The sequence below is a fragment of the Patella vulgata genome, chromosome 1 (assembly GCF_932274485.2).
Source record: "Patella vulgata chromosome 1, xgPatVulg1.2, whole genome shotgun sequence".
Lineage (NCBI taxonomy): Eukaryota > Metazoa > Mollusca > Gastropoda > Patellidae > Patella > Patella vulgata.
In genome coordinates, this window is record NC_065879.2 from 33,916,893 (window position 1) to 33,943,908 (window position 27,016).

Below are 27,016 nucleotides of genomic sequence, written 5' to 3' on the forward strand. Positions count from 1 at the left end.
AGTAGAACGGCGCTATCCTGGCAAATTTATCTTTTTATAGCATACCACACGTGCCCGTAGAACACAATAGAGACTTTTGGCAAGCGTAAAGATTTTGCGTGTGACGTCACCAATGCGTGTGTATTTCCCATACGTGATACGGCACACGGATACGGCAGCACGCATCGAACAGCTTTTATACAGAAAAGGTCCGTATAACATCGTCGTCTTTTTACTGTATTGTTTGCTACTTTTGGACGCTGAAATGTTGTGCCATAGCGTTTTTATGAATCTATGTGTATCCTAGAACACGAAGGTGTATATTAAGATGTGATTTTAACGATGATAAAGAGAGAGAGGGAGAAATGGGGTTTAAAGTCCACTCGACACAAACTAGGTCATTTCGGGACTAACATATGGTTTAATTTTATTTACATAATTCGCTTGCGCGTAGGGGTCTTTAGCAGTGGGAGGAAACCGGAGGACCCGGAGAAAACCCACGAGGTTGGACAGGCGACCCTACTCCTTGCCACGTACAACCGGGGATTCGAAACCAACGATGATAAAGACTGGAATTTAAGCATTACTTTTGATGAACTTTTCGCGGAATTTTCATATTTTCCTGATCTACGTGCTAAATTTACGTAGGTGGGACCTTGCAAATCTGTAAATGACGTGATTCTATCATAGAGGGGGATAAACTTTCTGAAATGGTACATTAGTGAAAATAGAAATTGTTGTCGAGTCGAAGTCGAGTGACTTCACTCCCTCCAGGAAATTGTAGGCTATGTACTTGACTAATGAGTACTGATGTTGATCTTGGTAGATAACTGCCATCATGCTGTAATAGAACTACGCTCAGCTCAGCTACCCATACGTACGCGGCGCGAAAATCGGCAAAAAGTCTAAAACTACATTGACGCAACGTATCACGGATACGCGATACGGGTGGGAAAAATTCAACTTGCCAAAAGTCTCTCCCATCCTATAATATAAAGCTGATAAAGACTTGAGAGCAAAAAAGAATGGCGAATTGGATTGATTGTAAATTTACAAGTCAATATTTTATAGTGTGTTAATGCCAAACATAGCCTAACAGCTGGATGGTTCACGATAATTATTGATAATTGTCCGCAGTTTAATAATGACTAACCCGAATTATGAAATCATTAATCACCTAATTGATTAATAACATGTAATTAGATGCGTTATAATATATTATAGGTCTATTGTAGATTTGGTGATACGACATCCATGATGTTCGGGGTTTATCTATATATGGGACTATGGGACTTAGCAAGATGGCTGCCTTTCATACACTTTAGTTATTAAGTGCTGTAAACTATGTCGTCATTTTGCGTTTAGCTTCATAATTATAATAATGTATTTAAAGTTTATTTAGATGTTGTGCTATGCTTGCCTGAATGAAGAGGGCCGGGGGGGGGGGGGCAACTGATGTGGTTTCGATTAACCGGTTGTACGTGACAAGGAGTAGGATCGCCTGTCCAACCTCATGAGTTTACTCCGGGTCCCCCGGTTTCCTCCCACTTCTAAAGACTCCTACACGTAAGCAAATTATTGAAATAAAGTTGTGCCATATGTTAGTCCCGAAATGACCTAGTTTGTGTCGAGTGGACGTAATTAGAATTACATTCTGACAATTTGCCATCATGAATTTACGATTCTCTATGAAAGGTTTGTAAACATTTTTTAGAGTTCAAAATTATTCTCCGTCTTCATTAGCCCAGTATAGGAGCAGAACAGTAGGACGTTAAACCCCATTTCATTTCATTTCATTTCATTTCAAAATTATTCTTTTAAGCTGTATAACTATTTACACACAATCTTTAAAACCTAACTGACGAAATATTTGTAAAATATTTACAGGACTACACAGTTTGAGGACTAAAATTTAAAATGTATATTTCTGGCATTTGACAGACAATAATTTTATATATATGACAAATGTTGAAATGTTAAAGTATGAAGATAAGTAGAAAGTGTGTATGTTTATGTATAAAATAGGTAATTTATAGTCTATATATAAATGTCATTGTTTTATTTATTGAGGAAAGCTACGTCTTAATTTTATTCATGTGGAGTTGACACGGTCTGATTATTTTAAAGCTGCTGTCATAGTTACATTTTATAGCTAAGCGAAGAAATTATAAATCGGCTCTCAAATACTGTTTAAATGCTTAAATTCGTAATAATAAATTTTAGAAACATTAATAATAGTGTAAATAATAATTCCAAAACATAAATAATTTTAAATAATATAATTATATATTTTTTTAGAAATTCACAAAAGTATGTCATGCGAATTTGTAATTTTTTCCCAAACGCTTTAATTAATATAATTCCGCCGTAAACCATCACATCCTGGACCCTTTACTTTAAATAGATAACGATTGATGTTAACCCCTCCTCTTTAAACAACCCCCACATCAAACAGAATTTCTTGCCACGTACAGCTGTGGTAGGACGGAATACTAAATTCATATGTAAATCATTGCCTTTATTTATTCTAATTTGAGAAAATTACACCACAACATTAAGGTAGCTGATGTACCATTATACATCCATTGGTCAATTTTATTCGCTTTTGTTGTCAAATAATTATACTCATTTGAATATATTTTTTGTTTTCGAAATCAAATGTCGTATGAATTAAACTTTGAATAGCGGATGGCAATCTCAGATTTCACTTTCGAATCTTTCACATAGTGATCATCATTTTAGAGATATTATTAACCAGATGGCTCGGTCATGAAAATCCCGCACCTATTTTGAGGAGATAAAGGGATTGTCAATTCCTACGTTGTTGGCTATACACTAGATTGTAATATTAAAGGAACACTGTGTAAGATTAGATAAAGAGCTAACAGTTCTCGCTCTATAATAGTTAAAAAAAATAGATAATGAACAAGAAATATGCTGAATATTTCAGTCAAATTACTTAACTCCGAGCTCAGCTATCGAAGATAAATTTTTGTCTACCTCGATTGTCATTACTACCGTTGTTGCAATAATAAACAAAGTCTCGATTATCCATTTTAACGGGTATTTCATCAACCACAAAACGTATTCAAATCTACTAAATATCGGAGCCATCCGATGGCATCGAGATTTGATTATAGTATTGGCAAGTTAATTAAAGGGGCATTATGGGAGATTAGATAAAGAGTTGGCAGTTTTCGCTATTATAGTTAAAAAATAAATAACGTAACTAGAATATGCTGAAAATTTCAGTCAAATTGCTCCATTCTGAACTGAGATGTTAGCTTTTGAATTCTAGGCTAATAAAAATGCATTTCAATCCGCTAAATATCGCAGGCTAGCGATGGCATAGAGGGTTGATAATGGTCTGGATACGGTCTAATTAATAATTTAGATAACATTTCGGGCCTAAAGAAAGACCTGCAATAGGCAGATTTAGCTCGTACATAATGTATGTTTACTTAATAATTTATATAGCATTTCAGACCTAAAGAAAGACCTACAATTTAACTAAGTTCGGGTATAATTAATGGTACTATATGAAATTCCAAAAATGAAACCAAAATTCATGTCAGTATCGAATTTGGTTGTGTTATAGGTAAGTTATATAGCTGGCCATAGTATTTTATTTATTATTTTTTTTGCTTAGATCCATTGACAACCACAAATGCGCCGAACACAAGTTTAGTATAATATGGAAAGGATAGTGACCTCAGCCGTTGCTATACAAATGGACCCATTTCACACTAAAACTCCAGTTTGTTCACATACAAAACAGCTCTTATGTCATAACGTACTTAATTTATTGATCCATGCCTGTATACAATATTATATCTCTGGATATGCTGAAGCCACCTGCAGACCGTGGACGTTAGCATTATCATAATTCTTTATTCTGAATTTTTGTCCTCCTATTATATAACTACAAGCTCGGTTAGGTCCAGATAAAATACAAACAGTGGAAAGTGCCATATCAAACTCTGGACTACTTCCAATGAAAAATGAACTCACTGGCTTCCATTTTCCATCCCATGTAAACGTGAATTCAATCAGGAATGGCTGAAAAATATAACAGAAAAAATGTCACACACACTGGGATTGAAGATCGGATTACACTTTATCAGTCACCTCATTTAAAGGACAATATTCGTGTCAGTCATTATCATATATGTGGTAGAACTAATTAAACACGTTCCAAATATAATTTTAACACAGAGATCATTGCTACGATAGCTGAGTAATACAGGTTTCCTGAATCGGAAGTGACGAACGCCAAAGGAACACACGAGGCATCCCTCTATATAACTGACTGAAGTGACGAGTGATAACAGATACATGGGCGATTTTTCGCTCACTAATAATTCCTTCCAAGACCAAAAGTTGCATATTGTATATAATTATATTGACTATTCTGATTATCTCAATCTATATAACCACAAAGAGTTCAAGATGTCAGGGTTTTGACCTTTTTGATTTTTAAGCTAAACCTGGTCAAAGGAATCTAGAAGCGATTTCCCTAATTCATGTTTGTTTACTTCCTGATGTTTCGTCTCAAATTCATGGATATTTACCAAAACCCTGGCAGTAAATGGGAACTCAAACACCCCTTCTTCAATTTAAGACCAACAATTCAACACAAACTGCCATACATAAAGAAAAAGGGAGAGAGGGGTTGCTATATTATGCGATCAGGCGAAGTAATTAATAGTCTTACTCCTAATCAGCTTTTGATTCAACATCAGTATTCACTCTTACCTCTTTCTTATTAATATAACCTTTGTAATCTATTCTTCCACTTTTCTCTAGCTTATAAAATCTCAACCAGTTGTGAAACCCAGATACAGAAGAACCTTTAAATTCTCCCAAGAAAACATGTTCAAATCCACAGCTACTCTTCGGTCCACCACTTGATCTTGAATACAGGTCAAACCACAATGTCTGAAGTTTATGTTTAAAAGCCGTTTGATCTCCAGTAATAAAATCTAAAATCATAAGATTTACACATATTAGGGTGACTTCGCCAACCGAAATAATCACAAACATTTTTTTGACTTATTTTAAGATAAATACGAGTATTTAATTAAACACAGGTATAGACTAGGGTGTCATACTGTCACCTCTTTTATTCATTATGTTTATCAACAGTTTTGAGAATACACGAGAATGAAGAACTTGCATTATTATTGATGGATCCAGTTATTACCAACGAATGGGAATTAATGTGTCAAATGAAGTTTAACGTCCACTCCACGTGACACAGACTAGGTTATTTCGGGGCAAACACATGGTACAATTTTATTTTTTTAGTAGTGGGCGGAAACAGGGGGATCCGGTGAAAACTCACGAGACTGGGCAGGCGAGTCACTTACAAGCTTTGAATCGAAACCACACAACTTGACCCAATGCCAGACCTGATGATCTAAAGTGCATCCCCACCGTAATACAAGGACTTACGATTGTCTTTTAAGTAATTATATGTTATCTGCATGACATTTGTTTTCATTACAGCATTCAGAAATGCATCAATTTCCGATTGTTTCTGGAATGTTGTTGCTTCATGAGAAAACTGGCTTGTAACATAATTATCCCAAAGATTTAAAAGTGTTCTATATGTTGGAGCTGACAGCTTGGCTTCATTGACATAACTAAAAAATCTGTAAAACATTAAAACCATTTAATAAAAATGTATATTTTGATAAAAATTTTGATCGGAAAGCATATATTTGATTTGCAATTTTACAGCCGTTTATCAAACTGGTGACAAAAACAACATAAAATGTAAATTGCTTCAATTGGCTTTTATTATTCAATTTCATGTTCATCACAAATCCTGTTTCTCACGATGTCATGTCCATCAACTAGAAACAGTCATTCCGATTATTGATTATTCAGTTTACATAATATTTACCATATAACCTATACTGTACACGTGCTGATTATATTAAAACAGTTTTAAAGGGACATTATTATTGTAAAAAATATATACATGTAAGTGTGGAATGAAATGGGATTTTATAAGCAATATTTGTATTCAGATCTGCATACACAATACAGTATGCTATGAGGGATCCGGACAACACATGAATTTCAAGTGTCAAGGATTCTTTTTCTTTTACGCACACTCTAACGTGTACAAGGGACCGAGGTTTTTGTCACATCCGAACGACTAGACACCCTAAGCACCATCGACAAGGAAAAACGCCGGAAAATCCTGGATCGATACCAAGACCCACGGGTTAGCGAGCCAGCGCCTTATTCACTGAGCCCACGCCTTACACATTGAGCCACCGCGGCTCCCACGTAAAGGCGTGAAGTGCACAGCAATTAGTAAGTTACGAGTTGTAACTATGCATGTATAAGCCGAGCCAGGCCAGGCGTCGATCCCGTGTGCAAGGTAACGTAAATAATGACACGCAAAATATAATGCGAAATTATAGATGCATTCGCATCACATAAAATATTGAAGTTGAATTTTATATGAATTGGTACTTACGGGTAATTTGCATGATCACTACTGGGTCCCGGTCCAGTATGGCCTTGATAATTGACATTTAAGTCACCCGGACCGAGCCTGTTAAAGTCTGCATCCCATAATACTTGAGCGATGTTATGCTGGTTAACATTAACTGGAACATATGGTGCCTGGGTGTGAGGTGGGTGGGTATGGACAGCTCCTCCACCTGTTATGCAAAAAACATTATAAACGTAAGAGGAAAGGGTTCGCTTATTTATGACCACAGCAAACATTCTATGTTATGCTGGTTAACTTGAACTGGAACTTATGGTGCCTGCTATACGGAACAAAATTATCAAAATTAGAAGAAATACAGTTCAACTTATGACCACAGCAGAATATTCTATGGAGTGATACGATCATATTTAAATGACATTTCCGGTAATATGGAACTTTTTATAACAAAACACTGATAAGGGTATATATTTAGCTTGTATTTGATGTCACAGGTCCAAAATCAAGCTCAACATTTGCAAAACTGTGATGTATCAAACACTATTTACCTTTACATATAGTCCAGTAATCAGAACAACAGTTATTGTGAACTTCACATTCTGTGTTACAGAAACAATTAAACCCTGGTCCATAGCCATCATCGCATCTGGTGTTACAATTATCTCTGTGAGAAACTGAAAATTATAATAATGAATTAATGACAGGTAGACATATATTAACTCTAAATGGACTGCCTGGAATATCTAAACATAAGGTTTGACAAAAATGGAAGCAAAGATCTGTCCATCATTACGTAAAATTCCATCAACGATCTGATTTATGTTCTTACTGAGCCATCTTTGGAAAAAAAGATTAAAGACACTATCAATAGTATCCACAGACGCTTGTAAAATGGAAAATCTCTTTCGAAAATATAAGGTTATTTTTATGCTATTTATATAAGGGGAATAATCAAATTCATGGGGCAAACAACTTGTCTGGAACCGCTTTTCAATCAGTCAATAAATACTAAATTTCAGAAACGAAAGATATCTACGATGTCTTTAATTTTCTAAAATTGTATTTTCTAACAAGCGTATTTTTTTTTTAACTTTCCACAGAGAAAAGTGGGTTCGTATAACTTCAATCGAGTCTATCATTCTTTTTGAATGGAGGCTGTAGACTCGATTGACTAATAATATCGTCAATATCCAGTTCGCGGGTATTTTGTGACTTCAGGCGAGTTATTTGCCCCTGAATCTGATTATTCCCCTTATATAAAAACGAACGTAATAGACGTTTTAGCAATTGACGAATATTTTCACACCAATTCCTAGGAAAATTCAGCCTTTGGTGCATACAATAAGAGGAAATGTCTTCCCCATTCAAATACATTCATTGACAAAATGTCTCTCATTAGGGAGAATAACCCAATTCCAGTAAATTTTAAGCATTAGTAAGCACACACATCCGAGAAGAAAGGACGATTTGTCCAATATTATTGTTAAAAAATCACTGAATACTTCTATTATATGAATAAAGAATGAGCGAATTCGCGGAAAAGTTGCAAAAACGTATGGTAAAGATAATAGCCAATGCCTGACAATTCCAGTTATCTCCTATGATCTCCCAATACTGCCAAAAATCATCTCATTTCTGTAAAATAATTAGACAATACTATCAAATATGAGATAAAAGTACAATTATGTGAATAAGAATAGGCCACTGAATGTTTCGCCGTCATTGATATTAAAATAATTGAAGAATTTTGTCATGTTTGGATAATAATAATATATTTTGTAGTAATGTGTAGTATTATAGATGTCGTTATAAAAATTACAAGCGGTTACCATGCAAGGTTAGCCTACACTTTACAAGGGATGGACAGAAAACAAGCTAAAAAAAACCCCAAACTATTTTTCGTACAATCAGTCCGATATGTTATGGTCCGATATGCACGAATATCGAAAGGAATCCACATCTCTGGGATATAAACATATTTTTTAAATTTCATGAAAATCAGATAAAAAAATCTGACCTCAATAGGGTCCACGACCTTGGTATTACATACTTTTACACTATTTGCGTACAAGGAGCTGCCATTTTGTTGGACATTTTCGGTCAGATTATCACGAAATTCGAACTCAACCGTTATTGGGTTGTAAAAAAAGAATCGGATAAAAATTGTGACATCTAGAGTGTCCACACGCTAAAATCGTGATTTATCGTACAATTAGGGGCCATAATTCATAAATACAAACCTATATTTCAAGTTTCGTCAATGTGGGATACAAATTATGACCTGTAGAATATCCGCAAACAGATTATTACGGACGGACGGACGTCCGGACTCACATGGGCGACGACAAGATATGTCCACAAGAAAATGTGGGCGTATAAAAATCAATCAGAGATCCTGACCACTGGTCAAAACAATTATTGCTAAAATAAATAACCCAACCCAAGACTAATCTTTAACAGTTGATATATTAAATACACACTTGCCTGAAGAAGCTGACTGACATAATAACAAAATACAGAAGCACAGAGTCAGCGCATTTTTTGGGGACGCCATCTTACACGCGTTCCGTCCTAAGAACTGTTTCATAACTCGATACAAATTCTTATCTTATAAAGTTTTATCATCAATTAGATAGTGTTGCAGATAGTGTCACTTGAAAGAGTTGACATAATCAAAGAAATTTCACATCGTAAACATTGAAATAGCCACAGTGTTACAAAGTGAAATCATGAACAAATTCGGGGTGTTCGCTGAATCACCAGTGTAAATAAATTTGAATGCTACCTTCTTGCTACGAAAATGGCTTGATACGTATGACCGGCACGTATATATATTCCTGATACTACCCGCAACCATTTCAAATTTAACTATATAATTTAATGAAATAATTTTCTAATCTTGTTCTTATAGAATTATGGTAAAAACACAGTGACCAGAAATAAAAACACCACCGCATTCGGAAGATGGGCACAGTTTATTTCAAATCTTAGAGTACAATACGAATAATTATAGCAGTCTTATTTCATGTTGTGTTCAATTGAAAATAAAATATATAATAGCATCTAGTGGCATTGATGTCATCAATAATTGTGTAAATGGTACCGAACTTTGAAATCACATTTCCAGACAGGCCGATGCTATCTGAAGACCATGTTTGTTGGCATTATCATAGGTTGGCATACCTGTGTGAAATATCGAGAGAGAGGGAGGGAGAGAGAGAGAGAGAGAAATGGGGGTTAACGTCCACTCGACACAAACTAGGTCATTTCGGGACTAACATATGGTTTAATTTTATTTACATAAGTAATTCGCTTGCGCGTAGGGGTCTTTAGCAGTGGGAGGAAACCGGAGGCCCCGGAGAAAACCCACGAGGCTGGACAGGCGACCCTACTCCTTGCCACGTACAACCGGGGATTCGAAACCACGCCAGTCGACTCAATGACAGACTTTATGATACAGCGCGCGCACGCTAACCATTCAGCCACCCAACCTCCCGTGAAATATCGAATCTTTCCGATTCCAAATAACATTATAACATTCTTGTACAACTGCATGATATTTTTTAGGTTTATCGTGACATGGTGTTTCAAAACCTAAAAGACGTGCTGTTTCGGCTAAAACCAAGGAATTATTTGGTCGCAACGTCGTGGTAGAGAGATTTCAGATGAGTTTTTTGCCCCTGAATTTGATTATCGCCCGTATATTAATACGAACTTGGGGTATGAGACCTAGTCTGCCCTGAATAGTATTAGTTATATCTCAATAAAGTTCTAATTTGATGGTGTTTTTTGTTTATCCCTTTTCCAGCGACTGGTAAATAGGGGGCCGAAATCATATCTTCAGTGGAATTTTCCACATGATTGATAGGGTTCATGCATCGGTTAGCTACGTTACAATCGTTTCAAGCTAGAGAAAAGAACCTATGCAAGAAACGGCATGCATTTAGACGGCGCTAAAATTATAGAATATCTTCATGGGATATATCTTTAAAAAATAAGATAATAACAACATAAGGAAAACAGGAGTAACAAAATATGTCACGTGTCCGACTTATCTAGGAAATGTTACCAAGTTCATACTATCTTTCCAATTCTTATCAAGAAAAATCAGAAACTCGGTTAAACTCATATATTCCTGAAGTACTAATGTTAGTATTTTGTATTTGACTCGCGCCTCAGCAGGTAACCAGTGTAAAGAAGCTAGCACATTCTGGATGTGATCAAACTTATGTGTCCTTGTTACTATTGATCACATTGTATCCGTTTTGATAGCCTAGTTTGTCACGCAATTTTTTTGCAATATTCTGCTATGCACTGGTTAATTGGGCGTAATAAAATCATGAGTCGTGACGTAACGTTATGTAAACATATTTGGTCCAATTTGGAGTTCTGTTTAAAGCGTAATGATATTGTTACGCAGTTAGCTATTGGTTGTTAATCGGACTATTGGCCAGTCATAATTTGGAACAGAAATTTGCTTCCATTACAGCAGTTTTAAGTGAGATTAGGTCTAATAAAACGAAACATATCATGGGGAGCAAATAAAACGGCCCTGCTAATGATATATAGGTTCATGATAAGATCAATATGTGACTATGGTTGTGTCGCTTTTGCAAGTGCAAATAAAACAGCTCTTGCTAAACTAGACAGTTTACAATATCAGGCAATAAAGATAGCAACGAAAGCTTCATTTGGCACAAAAAGGGAAAGTCTTTTGCAGGAAGTAGGTGAAATGTCATTCGAATTGAGGCAAAACGAACTGACATTGAGATACTGGGCCAAGTTACAGTACCTTGGGGACAGCTGTCCATAATTTAAGTGTACAAAAACATCAAGGAGAAAATTCAAAAGAAATGTCAAATCAGAAACTCAGCCGTTCGGTCACAGAGCAAATGATCTATTAAAAGACCTAAGATTAGATCACTATCAGATTACTGACAGGGTATTTTCGTATCAAACCCCATGGACTTTTTTAAATCCAAACTATGACAAAAGCCTAGATAACGTTGTCAAGAAAAAAAAAAACACAACAAGCTCTATTGCTATCGAGGGAATTTTTGTACGAAAAATGGTCATCGCATGTGAAAAGATACACGGACGGGTCTCACGATCCAAACACTACCAAAACTGCATTAGGTCTTGCCATTCCCGAATTTAATATTAATATATCGAAAAGGCTACAAGATGGATGCTCTATATATACAGCATAACTAAAGGCAATATCCACAGCCCTTGAATGGCTCGTGTCATCCACCGTTCAAAGAGCAGTCATTGTGTCAGACTCCCTTAGCAGCATAAAGTCAATAATACATGACAAAAAAAGTAGCACCTAGACCAGAAATTGTTCAGAATATTCGAGCAAGTGTTTATTCCCTCCGAAACAAAAATAAAACCGTAGAATTTACATGGATACCATCCCATGTTGGCATAGCAGGTAATGAGTCCGCAGACAATCTGGCTCGAATACTTAAAATATAACGTTCAGGAATTTAATAGCATCGTCAAAACTAAAATTAAATCACAATGGAAAATTGAGTTGGCCATAGCAAATACTCTTAGATTCAATTTAAACAACGATCTGGTTGCAAAGACGGAGATTAATCGCCAATCGCGCAAAATTTGTGGGTTAATCACAAGATTTAATTACCGACCATAAATTTAACCCAGTGAAGTGCGAATGTGGCCACAATTTGACCGTTAATCATGTTATCATTACATGCAATAAATTGGAAAAGAAAAGACTCCCCGTACGAAGTTTAATGGAAAATGCCAAACTTCAATATACCCTCCAAAATGTACTCTTTCCCCCTCGGAATATGTCATATAAAATTTATAAAGCTATCTCAAAATTCATAGCAGAATCTGGAAATAACTGTTAAATTAGTTGCGTTACAATAGCCCTAGTCAAAGAGAGAACACTGGTTGTGTAGACCAGGTTGGCCCCTAAGCCACCTGGATGCTTTAATAAGATAGGGAACTACATATCTAGGAACTACTAGTATTGTTGTAGGACAGTATGGCGGTTCAGTCTGCTGCATGATTTAATATAATAATATACAAGGGAAAATAATGACAAAATAAAGGAATAGTGACCTACACAAACATTATTAAAAATGACAGTGCACATCAATCAATTTGATTTAACCTGTGTTTAAAAATTTATTTATTCCTATAAATGGTTCAATTTGTCTTATTGTTTATTTTGTGTGTGTGTGTGTTGCTACTGGCTCTTCTTTCTCTTTTCAGGTAACTTTTTATCTGTGGAGAGCCATACGCAAGGAAAACTCTAATGGAATGCTTACAACTTTTAAACTTTGAAGTCTTGAACTTTTAACAACATGGAACTTATTGGACGAACATTTTTAATATGTAAATAATCTATGGGTTCAGCTATGTGGTTTTTACTGCGAGCACTTCGCTTTTCCACATAAAGCCGGCGGATTCTTTTTCCCCTCGGGTTTTTTTTCTATCCGCCCTGATGACGCCAAACATCAGTTAGTTGGACCTCCTGTTTAACTTTATTATGACAAAGGGAGAAGATAACCCGCCCCTTCTCACGACAGCGAATTTATAAGTGTGCTTTAAGAAACTTTTGGAATCCGAGCACCTTTTTATTTTGTGTTTTTAACAATTTTTAAGTGTAAATAATTTAATTAAATCATTCTGTCCATAATATCATATTCATTGTATTGGACGTTAAATCTGTAATAAACAACAACAACAACAACATCAAACGAAACACTACGAGGAGTATGGGTTAAACAGGGTGGTTTTTTTTATCCTTACTTGAAATTTCTTTTAGGAAACGCAATATACTATGTAACTGTTCAAGAGTCCATACAATCAGTATCTACCAGAAAACACCAGTTGATTCACGTTACACGTTAGTTTAAAGTAGCAATAACGTTATTTATTGATAAAACAAATCATATCCTATCTTGCTCCATAGTATCCGGCAAAACCTCATAATTCGTGCGCAGTCGGTCATTGAGAACGAAACAAGGAGCAGCGTCTTTCCATAATCAACATTTTTTCACTATACATTAACGAGAAAAACAACCCTCCTTTTGGTTAACTAGAGTCATATTTTAGACCTGGATTTCAGAATTCGAATTTACTGAGAATAAAGTAACCTCCTGATAAAGACCACCACCCCACCGCATACGTCCATTGGCCCGCAATTACCAAATAACTTAAACTTATGACATTTATACCCTTCTGATTAGCTCCAATAGGTGATGATCTGTTTAAAATACAGAACTATGATTCGTTTCGTTTTTTTATACTTTCGAGGCATCCACTACATGACCGGTGTAGTGAATAAGAGTAAAAAAAAAATGAACTATAAAATAGGATCTGTATTTGAATCAGACTGTATACGTCACAGTCTTGCAGATGTCAGCCTGTGGCATCAAATACACGTACCAGCTAAATATACCCTTATTAATGTTTTTGTCCTTCGTATATAAACAGATTTTATATTCATTATATTCATTGACTATTTTGTTGGGGTCATAAGCGAACCCTTTCCTGTAATGTTGAACGCAAGACCGACCTCCTAGTTAGCGAGCCAGCGCATGAATCACTGAGCCACAGCCTGCTTCGGGTTTTAATGTTTTTTCTAGGTATAATTTTAAGACGGGTTATAGAAGTAATACAGCTTTAATGATGTTATCTCTATGGCAATTTACCGGCTGTTTTTTTTTTAAATAATAATACACACATGAACTAGCTGATTAAATATTATATGGTATCCATGGTCTTGTCAAAATATAGAGCAATCACGCTTTTAAAAATATACCATTTTGTTTTTACCTTTTAAAAAACCCAAACATTTACAATCGCTGTTGGTCATTATTAATAAAATAAATTTTCAGTTAATTTAGAATGAAATTGGGTTTAACCTCCTACTTTTCTGTGTTGACTGGGATAATGAAGGCAAGCATACGGCCTACTTTTATTTGTTATTCCACTGTCAAGGGTTCTTTTACGTGTACTCTAATGTGTACTTGGGACCTCGCTTTTCGTCTTATCCTTACGACAAGGCACTGCTCATTGCCAGATCCTAATTATTGTACCACTGTTAAGGGAAAACCACACTGCAAAAACCCGAGGAAGTGGACGCGAGACCTCCTGGTTAGCAAACCAGTGCCTTACGCGCCGAGTCACAGTGGCTCATGTTAGTAGATTTGACTTTGCAACATGCATATCAAAATATTGCACAGGGCATAGGTATATAAAGTTTATCCCCTATCCATAGGTTAGGCTTCTAAATTCCACGTCCAAATAATCAAGGTTAGATAGTCCTGATTGTCGTACATGAGGCATTAAATGCTTATTTTTTTTATAACGCTTACGCAATTATTTAACTTTGGGTAACGATTACATGTGACAAAAACATGATACGGGTATTCACATACCATCTTAATAGGATTCACCACAGCAAAATGCTTCCATTAATTCGTTTGGCCTAACGCCATTGATGCATGCGGGGCGGCTGGGGGGGGGGGGGAATTATGATAAAGCGTGTGAGAATGATTGGTTATGGGTTCTAGCAACTTAAATACAATTGTCTAACATAAATGTTATACTCTTCCCGGCAGAACATAGTCATGATAGAAATTAGTAATCGGAGGAAAACAAAAGGAATTTGGGTGGATTAAACCGCACTAACTATGGACTTGTTTTCGTACACGAAAATGATTCGTGAATGGTTCTTGAAAAAGCAAAGTCTTAATACAGTGTATAAATACCGGAACTATTCTTTATTTCAATTTTATAATAAATTTATACAGTTAATTAAATATCAGTTATACAATTCTGATTGTTTACCCTTTTGTTCTGATAAATAAAACCATCGAATACGATGGATAACGTTGGTAACACAACTTTGCCTATATCAATCTAAAACATTTACCCTACAACACATAAGCACTGGAGCGAATTTATTGAGATTCAAAACACTTTCTGTAGACTTATCAACCTTTAGCCACCGACAAAATTCACTTTGAAACTATAACAAGACATCCCAAAGATTTTGGAAGTGATGATTACCCATACCAAAATTTTACGGAGCAGCTTGGTTTGAAATCATATTTCATATTGATAATATTTCTAAGCTAGTCATATTGAGCTCCATGGGCCATTCTTTTCCCTGTTACCTGATTTATGTTGCAGGCATATTCAGAGGGGAATGTTATATAATTTTTGTCCCCGCCCCGACTGTAATATCCCTCCGCTGCTACTGGATAATGACAGTTTACCAATTAATTACACACATAAACATTACAGTTATACCAATGTTATATTCATAGAAGGTCGTAGTAACAAGAAGAAGGCAATCCAAAATATATTCATACATAAAGTTAATCATTAATATCATAATTAAAATATCAAAATACACACCTAATTATCAAATAACGAGCTACAGGATGTAATATGATTATTCTACTGAAAAAATGAAGACGGGCATACTCCTTACTTACAGTGTGCTATGAGGGAAATTTTGCTCGGACAGCGGAACTATGGCCTACTCGTATGTCAAATTCCAACTGATCTTTTATGTGCATCCCACATAATCTTTCAGCAACATCTTATCAATAATAATTATTTGTATTTGAAAGTGTGATGTCTATATGACCCAGATTATAAAATTGCCACAATAAATTAAAAAGTCATTTTTGACAGAGTGCAAACCAATGTGTCTGGCCCTAGGGCCCTGCTTTCTCAGTGAGTGTATTAACTCAGGCGCTGCCCCTATAACGTCAGCTCTGAACCATTCATCGTCATGCAATGTACTACTTAATGACCGCTACATCAAATGGGTAGATTATAGTACGAGTTTCGCCTAAAGTATGTCATAAGCTATAATCGTGTTGATAACAATAATGTATTTTACCCTAGTCGATGGTTATATTACTCGTTTCGCGACTGTCAAAGAAATACATCTTTAATGTAATTTGTTATGCATAAGAATAAATCTCAAAACTGTCATTAACACTGACATTAAAAATCAATACAAATGATATGCGTAATTTCTAAAATAGGAAATTGGCCAAGCAAAAGTAATTGTATATTATGCATAATCGACAAAACAAAAGCTTATTTATCATGTGTTCAAATAATAAGTTGTTATCACTTAAATTAAAACATTTATCTGGCTACACAGTACACAAACACGTTAAACCCACTCTTACTGTTCTAGTGCGGTAACACTGAAGAGTTAATGATAAAAAGAGAAATCAGATTAAAACAATATACCCAATACCCAGAAGCCAGCAGATCTACAGACACGGTAAAAATAAAAAAAAACTTGATTTAAAAATGGCACTTTTAGAAGCATTGGACATACAAGAAACATTTTCACATTTTTCCGAAAGGAATTCACGCCTATGTTTGAATCAATGCTAAAATTATGATTTTTTTAAGACTTATCTATGGTGACTTTTATCACATCAGTGATACCAGATTGTTCTTTTGGGCTAATACTGTTTTGTTTATCTCCTCTATCGGTGTCACTACCCTTTTCTGTAATGAAAAATTGTTCATCCCCGGTTTCTGAAGGAATGTTTATGACTTGTGAAAGATCTGGAGAAGAATTGACTGTCTTTAAGGTACACTCCGATGGTTCATTATTTACGGAAGTCGAACAATTAACGCCCAGAGTTTCGTCGTTTTCAGCTGCAGTAGTTGGATCGGTTTCATTACAATTTTGGTTTTCCAAAATGACGTCACAGTTTTCTTGTTCAATGATCTCTTCGCTTACGATATTTGGATAAACAAGATTTCCTTCTGTATCAACCGAAGGAGCTTTGACCGAACGATCGATTAATACGGGTCGCGCTTTTGTATCACGTGGATGATTGGGGACCATTTCTTTATCTTGCACATTTACTCTTTTTGAAGGAGTTGCTTCAATGACTGGAACTGGTGGTGAGAAATTCTCGCGAAGGAGACGTTGCCTTCCTACTTTACAGACAGATATGCCTTGAACAGTTGGTAATCCGGGCCCTGTAGAAAATCTGTTACTTCCCATTCCTAAAAAAAATGAATGGGTAGACTGAGCAGGTAAGGAAGAATGGAAACCAAATAAATAAAAATGGAAATCTAAATAAATAAAAACTAAAACATCCGTGAGTTTTGAGTAAAATTATTTCCATTTGAAATCAATATTTAAATTCCTGAAAGCAAATAACTCTATTTTAACACAATGAAAGACGGTAGACAACTCTTGTTAACTTTGTGGATACAGACCACCATTGACTTTAATGTTAATTCCGGTCTCTTTGTCCGGCTGCAACGTTTTCCCAAATTTTCGTTTGGCTGAACGCATCTCACTACCGAGATAGTGGAACTGAATTGTGATTTACCTTTAAACAGAACCGTAGACAATTCTTAACAAGCATCGAATTCAGTAATTATAACCGTATTCTAAATAAAAATACTAACGTTTTTGTTTCATTTTGGATGATTGGAGATAAGTAACCATATATGAGAACCTAGTTCACAGAATAATTAACACTATGTCTACATTTACCCAAGCATGACCCCAATCTCCAGACTTCGAAACAAAATTAAAAATACACAAAAGAGGTCATTTACCGTTCTAATAGCAAATCTAAACCATTTTATCATTAATCAGTTAACAATGCCATTTGGTTTAATCAACTCACCGGCAACTTTGCGGGTGTTTCTGCATTCATTTGTTGTACTTTCATTGTGATCAACACTGTCGTCTTCTATTGCCAATTCTTCCATTTCATCAGTGTCTGTCCATGCCTGGTAAGGCTTTCTCTGCGTTGGCGTTGACATTCTTTTACCGTATCCTGGTGCGGTCATTGGTCGACGCTGGAAAGGTGTATTCATTCTAACTCCACGGTCTGATCTTGGCGAATCTGAAGTCAAACAGAAAAGAGTAATAGAAGGAAAGACTACGTTTTCAGAAAAAAACATTTATATTTTATTATAAATATCTGAACAATAATAGCGTTACTAAGCACATCAATGTTGGGGATTCATGTGGTACATATATTAAATGACTTATTTCATTACTCTATAACTTATATTCTTATTAACTATTTATATTCTGATTAACTATTTACATTCTGATTAACTATTGATATTCTTATTGACTATTAATATATTCTTATTAACTATTTATATGAAGATTATATCTGTACCTGGTGGCCCCGAAGGACTTTCCTTAAAACTCGAAGCTTTGTTTATAAAATACCTTGTTGGATCGGTACGAGGCATGTAAATACCGTATAATGACAGACTTCTTATGTCAACACAATGTGCTCTGAAAAAAAAAGATCTAGGAAAATTAACGTCATGCGTCATATCTACAAAATATTATTGTGGCATCAGTTGTGATACATTGATTATTGCTAACCAGTTTGACATTCAATGTTCAGAGTCTCTGACAATCAAGAGCATTCTCTTACCTACATGCATATACTCTCACCTAATGTTGTATTGTAGCTACAAGGTTGATTTGTGTTATTTCAATAGAAACACGTCAAAAGGAAAATACATCTTACCCGTTATAACGTGCGCCGGTTAAAAATGAATGAAGAGATTCGCCATCGTTTCTATAAGATTCCTTTACCGATGATAATATACTTGAACTTTTCAATTCATCAGCACCTACAAACAATGATATTAAAATGCATATACGGTTTATAGAGCAGAATAAACTATAAATTATAAGAGATGACGATTATGCGGTAAAGCCAAATGATATAATAACAGTGACTATGAACAATAACGTTTAAGCATTCATAATTGTGTGGTTAACCTAATACCAAATGAAAAACTGGGACTGGGACTATGAACCATAAATCTTAAGAATTGGCGATAATGTGGTAAAAGCAATGTCAAATGCTAAACAACTGTGACTATGAACACACATTTTAAGAATGGACGATAATGCCAGTGCCAAATGATAATACCACAGATATTAAATCTGATTAAAATACTGATCTATATTTCGTTTCGTTTTTTTATACTTTCGATGGCCTACACAACATGAAGCCAGACAAGTACAACGAAATTTTGAACTATAAAAACGAAACGAAATAGGATCTGTATTTTAATCTGATTGCACAGATATTCACAACGGTAAAGATTATCTGAAATGTTGCTATAATTTTATTGTGTCTCGTAGAGGTAATCAAACTTTTTTTTAAAGTCGATAGTCAGTATAATATACAGTTTAAAAGATTATAGTTAATCCAAATATGTGGGGTCAGTCAGGGTTGTACTCTACAAACAGGCGATATGGTAGGTCATGGAAATGAAATGGGGTTTGACGTCCTGTTGTTCTACTCCGACTGGGGTAGTGAAGACGGTACTCTACATGGACATGATTAACTAGGCACAAATCCAGGCCAATTCAATGTAATAATTTTGAACTTACGTTTCATTTGTTCCTTTCTCTCCTCATAGGCATTAACTGGCGGAGTGTTTCCCCTTTGTCTAGCCCGTAACAATCTACAGAAAAAAAGATTATGTTAAACAAATCATTGAACAAAAATTGGTATTTTAAAATCCCAGTTATTTCATTTATGCCCTTAAAACACAATCAATTCATTTAATTGTTGCAAAGAAATAACACAGGAAGTTAATTCTGTGCTCCCAATATACTAGTGATGATCGCAGAACTTTTCGTGAAGTACTTGTTGTATTTTGATGAAAATCCGACAGAAATTATAACAATTTTTATGCGGTGTTATTATGGGTATAATATTTTCAGCTAGTCTGCCGTTGCTCGGCAACCGGCTTCACGTGATGTTCTCACCAAATGGTAATATTATTGTAACTTACGTTGTTCTAGTAGGTCGTCCATATTTGAGATTAACATCATCTAAAGATTGGTCTCTAAGCTCAGTTTGAGAGAGATATTGATGAGTACGATTAGGACGGTAATATAATCCCGTTTCACTAGTTATCGTTCTTGTTGCATTGGCGGAAGCTGCGCGTTTTATTTTATTCTGATTACTTTGAGCAGACTGAAAAATATAAATTATTATTTTAAGATCTTGGAAAGAGAAGTACTGAACACTTTACGTATTACATTTTAAAAATTGTTCTGAATATTCACACTTAAGCGAAATGTGCACATGACTGATTTAAGTGGGTTTAATGTGAAAGAAAACCTGGTCAATCATTAAACCTATATAGGTCTACAAACCTTGCAAGGAGAGAGCAATCTGTGTAAAAATAATGGCGATTCTCCACTATTCGTCGATTCTTTATGGACTTCTTCTACCCACGTTGGGGAGCCATGAACCAATAGAATCTCTTCCTTAAAAAGTCTGTCTATGTCCTCAGCTAACTTCTTCTGATATTCACCATCTTTCTCAAATGAATGAATACTTAAAGGGTATTTCTTACTACCTGAAAGAAAGAATATCAAAACATTAATATAAATTACAAATTACCAACCTCATACAGGCACAAGAATAGCAACTGTCTGTTCCAGGTGATACTCCGACTCGAAAATTGCTTGCCATTTCTTCATTTTGTAATTACAATAGCTAAAACTTTGTGACATACCTGTAATTTTCATCCCTTTGATTTCTTCCCTTAGCCTAAAATCCAGCATTCTCATGTAAATTTCACATATTTCGACATTGTCACTTACTCAGAACATAAACATTACGACTGCGCCTTGCATATCGCACTAGGGTATATAGGTACTTTAAAAATTGGGTGCATTCGGTTAGAAATGTCTAGTGAAGGAGAATTCGCCCATTTGTTTCGCGGCAATAATACTTATTAGGGTTTCACACTATGAAGCTTGTTGCTGTTTTCACCTTGCTTATTTCGCTTATTTCACACTATGAAGCTTGTTTCTGTTTTTACCTTGCTTATTTCGCAGAAAAATGCTTATTGGATCATTTGGAGTGACTTAAAGAATAAAGCTATTTTGAAAAGTTGGCAATGCCAGAACTATGAGAACTCTCCGAAATAAGTTATTTGGTGTAAAGGGTTAGGTCTTATTTAAATTTAGATAAATCTATCGGGTAAAATGATTCAGAATTTTGTTGGTTTTTTTTTTGACTTTATAGCTCTGAGTCAGTTTTAGTTTTCAAAATTTTTCGCTTGAAACGTCGTGATAACATGTGAAGAGTCCAGGGAAAGAACGATCTAAGTCACATTTTTGTCTTTTTGCATAAAAGGCAAAACAGACTTTTGGACGAGAATGCTTGACGCGAACAGAACAACGGGTGGGTTTAATTACAACTTCAAAATAATATTTAATACGAATCATAGTTACCAGTACAACAACTGACTTCCACTTTTCGGCCAAATTAAAGTCAAATAAAGGGTATGATGGACGTATTTGTCCGGGGGGACATTTCAGAAGGGCTTTGGTTTTATGTGACTCCGGTCGTTTTTTACCAGAAATTGATTGTTCCACAGAAAGCTTATACAATTTGCTACCAGGTGGCGTCATTGGGGCTTGTTGAAAAAGTGACTTAGATCGTTCTTTTCCGGGACTCTTCAGTTATATTCTACTGGACCGAAACAACTACCTACACATCCGAGTAGGGCGAAAAGATTTAAAGCCAACCCAGCACCCCTTGTCTGCTTAGGATCTTCCAGATAACTAGGCCAAACATGGTTGTTTTCAGTACCACGATGTCAACAAACCACGATTTTTTTTTCAAGGGAGAAAGCTATATAGCTTGATTTGAACTCAATTCTCACTAAACAGAAAGCAAATATGGGATGACCATTCCAGGTATTTCACAAAGTTTTAGCCACTTTAGATAAAAATTGAGGAAATGACAAGGAATATCCGAAACGTATTATCACCTGGAGCAGACAGTAAATGAAAATATAGCTTGGACATCGATTTCAGAAGTTATAGCTACTTGGATTAAATACCAATCTAAAGTCCGCTTCGTTTCGTTTCGTTTTTAAAATATATTTTTGATGGCATACACTTACTTCAGATCCGAGCGGTTTGCGAGGGGTGGGGTGTGGTAACGTCCAGTTTCGTATAGATGAAATGTAACTGAAAGGCGTAGACTATTTATATTTAAACTTCGGGTTTGTTTAGTTCTCTTTTACTTTACAGATGTCTCCCATAATTCCGTCCACCACTCACGTATATCTCGACAAAACAGACAATTTCATCAGATAACTTCCCTAATCAAACATACCTGGATTCATTCAAAACCTCTCCCAGATCCTTCTGTCTTGAAGACAAATAAGACGAAATTGGAACTATTTCTTTTTACTTAAAGCTTTACGTCCGCTTCCACCTTGGGTGATAACGTAATATAATCTGTGTTTTACATGTAATAGATGGGGGTGGGACTTAGAATGTTGGTCTAATGGGTGGGCTGGGGTCGTGTAACTACGTTTCATTGGGTCGTAAAGAAACGAAATAATAAAAGATGGTACTTTGTTGCGGGAACTATAAATAAATAGAGTAGAAGCACTGGTTCTTGGGCCTTTTCGCCGTTCTCGAAGGTCGAAATAAATTACAAATCTACCGTTAATTACTCTGTGAACAACTATTCGATATACTCAACGAGTTGTCATCAAAACAGACCCCACGGGACAAACACAATACCATATCGTGTGATTCAATTGTAGTTATATCTATAGGCAAGTGCAGTGATGATGAACGTAGGTTGTCGTGATTATAATTTAAGATTAAACAGATTTATGTCTGTAATTTAAGTTAATCGAATAACCGAGATAAACCTCGTGTTAAGGAGATTAATATCCCATACAGTGTGTCACGTTTCAAGAGATAACAAAGATATATTCCTAAGTCCTATCTAATCCTTTATTTAAAATTTAATCTCTATTCTATTAAATGGTATCATCTAAGATTTAAATAAAATATATTGCAAATCTTAACTTAGAACGCTCAAAGATTTGAAATATTGACACGCCGCCCACCATCGTTATATTAGATTTTGTGATCTGTGTATCAGATCTGTGTATCAGATTTTATATTTGTAATCGGGTGGAGTATGATTTTAATTATGAAATGCTGCCCATGTTTTGATCCAATGAAGGGTCTTAGTTATTTCTTCATGTTTTGAAGATTTATATTTGTGTGGATGTCCAGAATCTCCCTATCATCAAACTTGCCTAGTTCAAACAAATTCTGTTTTGTACGAACCTAGGAAGCTCTATTGTAGGCTTAATCTATTTTATTATGACGTAAATGTTACGTAAACTATGCAAATCCAATATTAAACATCTCTTAAAGGGGCTATCCCAATTTCAAGAGAGTCTCAAAATAAAAGTCGGAGTACGTTTGAAATTTAAGCGCCAAAATATAGAGGAATGGTGTATTTACCTTCTCTCAAAATTCCAGCTCAAAATATTTAACCGTTTGGAGGTGAACGTCAAAACTGCTTATTCGAACACGTAACCCTTTTAAGATTTCGGGGCAGTTTTTTTGTTGGGTGACCTGATAATCGATTCCCGTTCCTTGAGAGGTCTATATAGTGAATGACCCATGTGCTCTACTTGATAACGAAAGGTAAATTTCACCTACACATTATTTTTATAAAATAAAAGTCTGGTTTTATCCAGACACCGCATAATACAGCTTGGGACACCGGTCTCCATTTCCATATGAAGACTGACGGGTTTAAGTTGTTTGAAAACTTATCACAAATATTGAGTTAGTTGCTCGGCCCTTAGCTAGAGGATTTTAAGGGATTTTAACACAAAATTAAGTAATTTTATCCTCCGATAAATATCGGGATTAGCCCTTTAATCACTTTATACGTTCACAACAAAAATATCCACACAGTTAAGTAATTTAATATCTAGGCTTTCATATTAATTTTGTTCTTTAAATACATCCGATTAAGATTTAGTTCATAGAGATTTTCTTCGAATAATTTTTAATTAACGTTGTATTTTTTTACAAAGGCAGCTTCGTTCAATTTAATCGCATGCATCTAAGATTAAACTCATCAGCTGGATAGGATTGCCTGTACATTTCTATTTTTGGCGTCCATACTTTGTATAGCTCAAGAGCTTAAAGGAGCTAAACGTCTTTGGATTAGGTTAATAAAATTATTAAAGCATTTATCTGCTTTATTATTTCGATTAGTGATGAGGCAAGCTCTGTGCGATTAAATTTTGGTTTCTGAAGATTAAGCAAAAATAGACTCGATTATTAAATTTGGTTTACTTTTTTGTTTCGTTTTCTGTGTCGACAGTGAAACACCAAATCGGTAGTATCTCAACATTGACTTTATCTATGTAAATTTTTTTAACAAAGACATATTTTCATTATGCAAAACCAACCAACACATAAAATTTACTAAACTGACCAATCAAAAAAAAATTAGACAATGTTTGTACCGCAGAACTGTTTGACAAGCCCCCACCCCACCCCATTTTCCGCTTTATTTTGATAGTTATATAAAAGAAAATGAACCAAGTATTCACTTCACACACAAAAGGCATTAGAAAACATGTGTTTCCCGGCACAAAAAAACATTGTAAAATATGATTTGTCAAATACCGATCCATAAAATGTTACGTAATATGTTTACCGTTTTGACCACTGTGTGATCGACTTCCATATTCCTTTGGTTGTCCTTCAGCGTGGTCGTCGAATGATAAATCCACACTTCGCAGACGTGGCTTTTTGGCGCTGTAACTCTTGTTAGTCATAGTTGGTGGCTGTCCAAATAGTTTGAGATTATAAGCGATGATGATTATGTATATCTTCGTCCATTTTTGATCGACCGTTAATCTCCTACTTACGTGTTAGAACCTGTGCACTTTTCTAACAATGTGTCGTCCGCCATATTGTTTAGTGGTTGTCAATGACAGTCAATTGTCAAGTCTTCATTGTGATATCGTCTGCTATTTTTCGTGTTTACCCTTTTCACTAGGCTTCTGTATACATGTGTAAAATACTATAGGGTAAAGGTCGTGAGTATTCACGTTGATCCTACACAATCCAATTGAGATATAAATGCATGATAATGGATTTGTCCTTGGGTGCTCTCTAATTCACTGAAATCAAGACAGTGGTTGGCGGGTAGACTGACATTACGCCAGAAACGAGGACATTAGTTGAATATTTAACTCACATAGGGTATTTACTGTTTCATTCTTTGATAAAATGCCATTCTGAAATGGGTGTTCGGGGACGTCGCCCACTCTGTCCCTCTCTTTACACGCCAGTGCATTTTTAATACCGAGGCTAACCTTCGTTAAAGTAGCTAAGTCTCTAACTCAGTAGCCAAAGTCTTTGACACTGAAAACACGAATTGTTTATCAATTTAAATCAACATTGATGTTGGGATCTTACCGGGAAAAAAATGGGCTTCTAATATCCGATATTTAAAATAAACTAAACATTTTATCATTGGTTAACGAATTGTGTACAACACTGCGTTTCAGCGCTATTTGCAACAAGGGACTGGAAGAACGAGGCTAGACATATTTCACAGGTCATGCCAAACGGTGACGCCTTTTTCTTACCTGGAAATGAAATGAAAGGAATTTAACGTCCTACTTTTAGCCGAGTGGGCTAATGAAGACGGTCTTACCCGGAGAGCATGCGCATTAAATACTATCGGTGTAGACTGGAATAACCAGACGGTAGAGATTGCCATTCGATTGAGGCTTCTAGCTTATTTTTCCGAACATAACTGATTATAAATTACTGTGAAAACAGAAATGATTGAATGTAAATCTGTTTATATAGATTTATATTACATTATAATATGCGATGCGACCCATTTGTCCCGGATGGGACGAAAACCTGAGCTTTTGTGGACACGTTGGTCATGACTAAATCACACTTATAGTGCACTACATGGTTAGCCCATTCGGTCCAGAAAAGTAGAATGTTAAACCCCATTATAAGTTCAGTAATCAAAAATGCAACATGATCAAAAGTCACGTAGTTTGATTTTCTTTCTTCCTGTCGTTTTCTACTTGCTGCAAACATTTATTGTCATGAAATAACAAAAGTTGAATGGAATAATGTTTTGTACGTTTTTAATATCTCATCTGCTATTAAACTCAAAGCGTGTTTTATTGGCCTCTTTGTATAAACTGGAGGGGGTGGTGGTAGTGGTGGCCGAATGGTTAGCATGTGCGTGCTGTATCATACGGCCTGTCATTGAGTCAACTGGCGTGGTTTCGAATCCCTGGTTGTACGTGACAAGGAGTAGGGGCGTCTGTCCAATCTCGTGGGTTTTCTCCGGGTCCTCCGGTTTCCTTCCACTGCTAAAGACCCCTACGCGCAACCGAATTATTGAAATAAAATTAAACCATATGTTAGTCCGGAAATGACCTAGTTTGTGTCGAGTGGACGTTAAACAACCTTTCTAAAAAAAAAAATAAATAAACTGGAGTTATAAATAGACAATTTTTCCCTTAATTTTTTTCTCCCCTCTTCCTGCATTTTTTGGTTGACTTTTTGGTCTAGAATTGGAGAAAAGGGATCAAATTTGCAATATCACAGCAGTTTGAGGTAATACTGATATTACAGCGGAGGGATAGGGGGTATAAAGTGTCTTTCTGCGGAGTAATCATTGTGTCGGAAGTCAGATT

At 35.6% G+C, this 27,016-nt stretch overlaps 1 protein-coding gene across 2 annotated transcripts; it reads right to left on the bottom strand.

Annotated features, from left to right (window-relative positions):
- Positions 1-3,760: 3,760 nt before the first annotated feature.
- Positions 3,761-25,386, bottom strand: LOC126819338 (poly(U)-specific endoribonuclease-B). Of its 2 annotated transcripts, XM_050547323.2 has the most exons (8): positions 24,997-25,328; positions 20,643-20,848; positions 20,276-20,460; positions 19,869-19,942; positions 18,991-19,096; positions 18,628-18,749; positions 18,121-18,342; positions 15,188-17,485 (listed from the first exon to the last, which is right to left on the bottom strand). In XM_050547323.2, the coding sequence occupies exons 1-8, from the start codon at positions 25,115-25,117 to the stop codon at positions 16,872-16,874; spliced, it is 1,650 nt and encodes a 549-aa protein (XP_050403280.1). In that variant the 5' UTR covers positions 25,118-25,328; the 3' UTR covers positions 15,188-16,871. The 2 variants fall into 2 exon arrangements, with proteins under 2 accessions (XP_050403289.1, XP_050403280.1); XM_050547332.2 differs by lacking the exons at positions 15,188-17,485; positions 18,121-18,342; positions 18,628-18,749; ... (2 more) ...; positions 20,276-20,460; positions 20,643-20,848 and adding exons at positions 3,761-4,038; positions 4,735-4,961; positions 5,434-5,633; positions 6,473-6,659; positions 6,997-7,122 and having other exon boundaries at positions 24,997-25,386.
- Between the last annotated feature and the right edge of the window lie 1,630 nt (positions 25,387-27,016).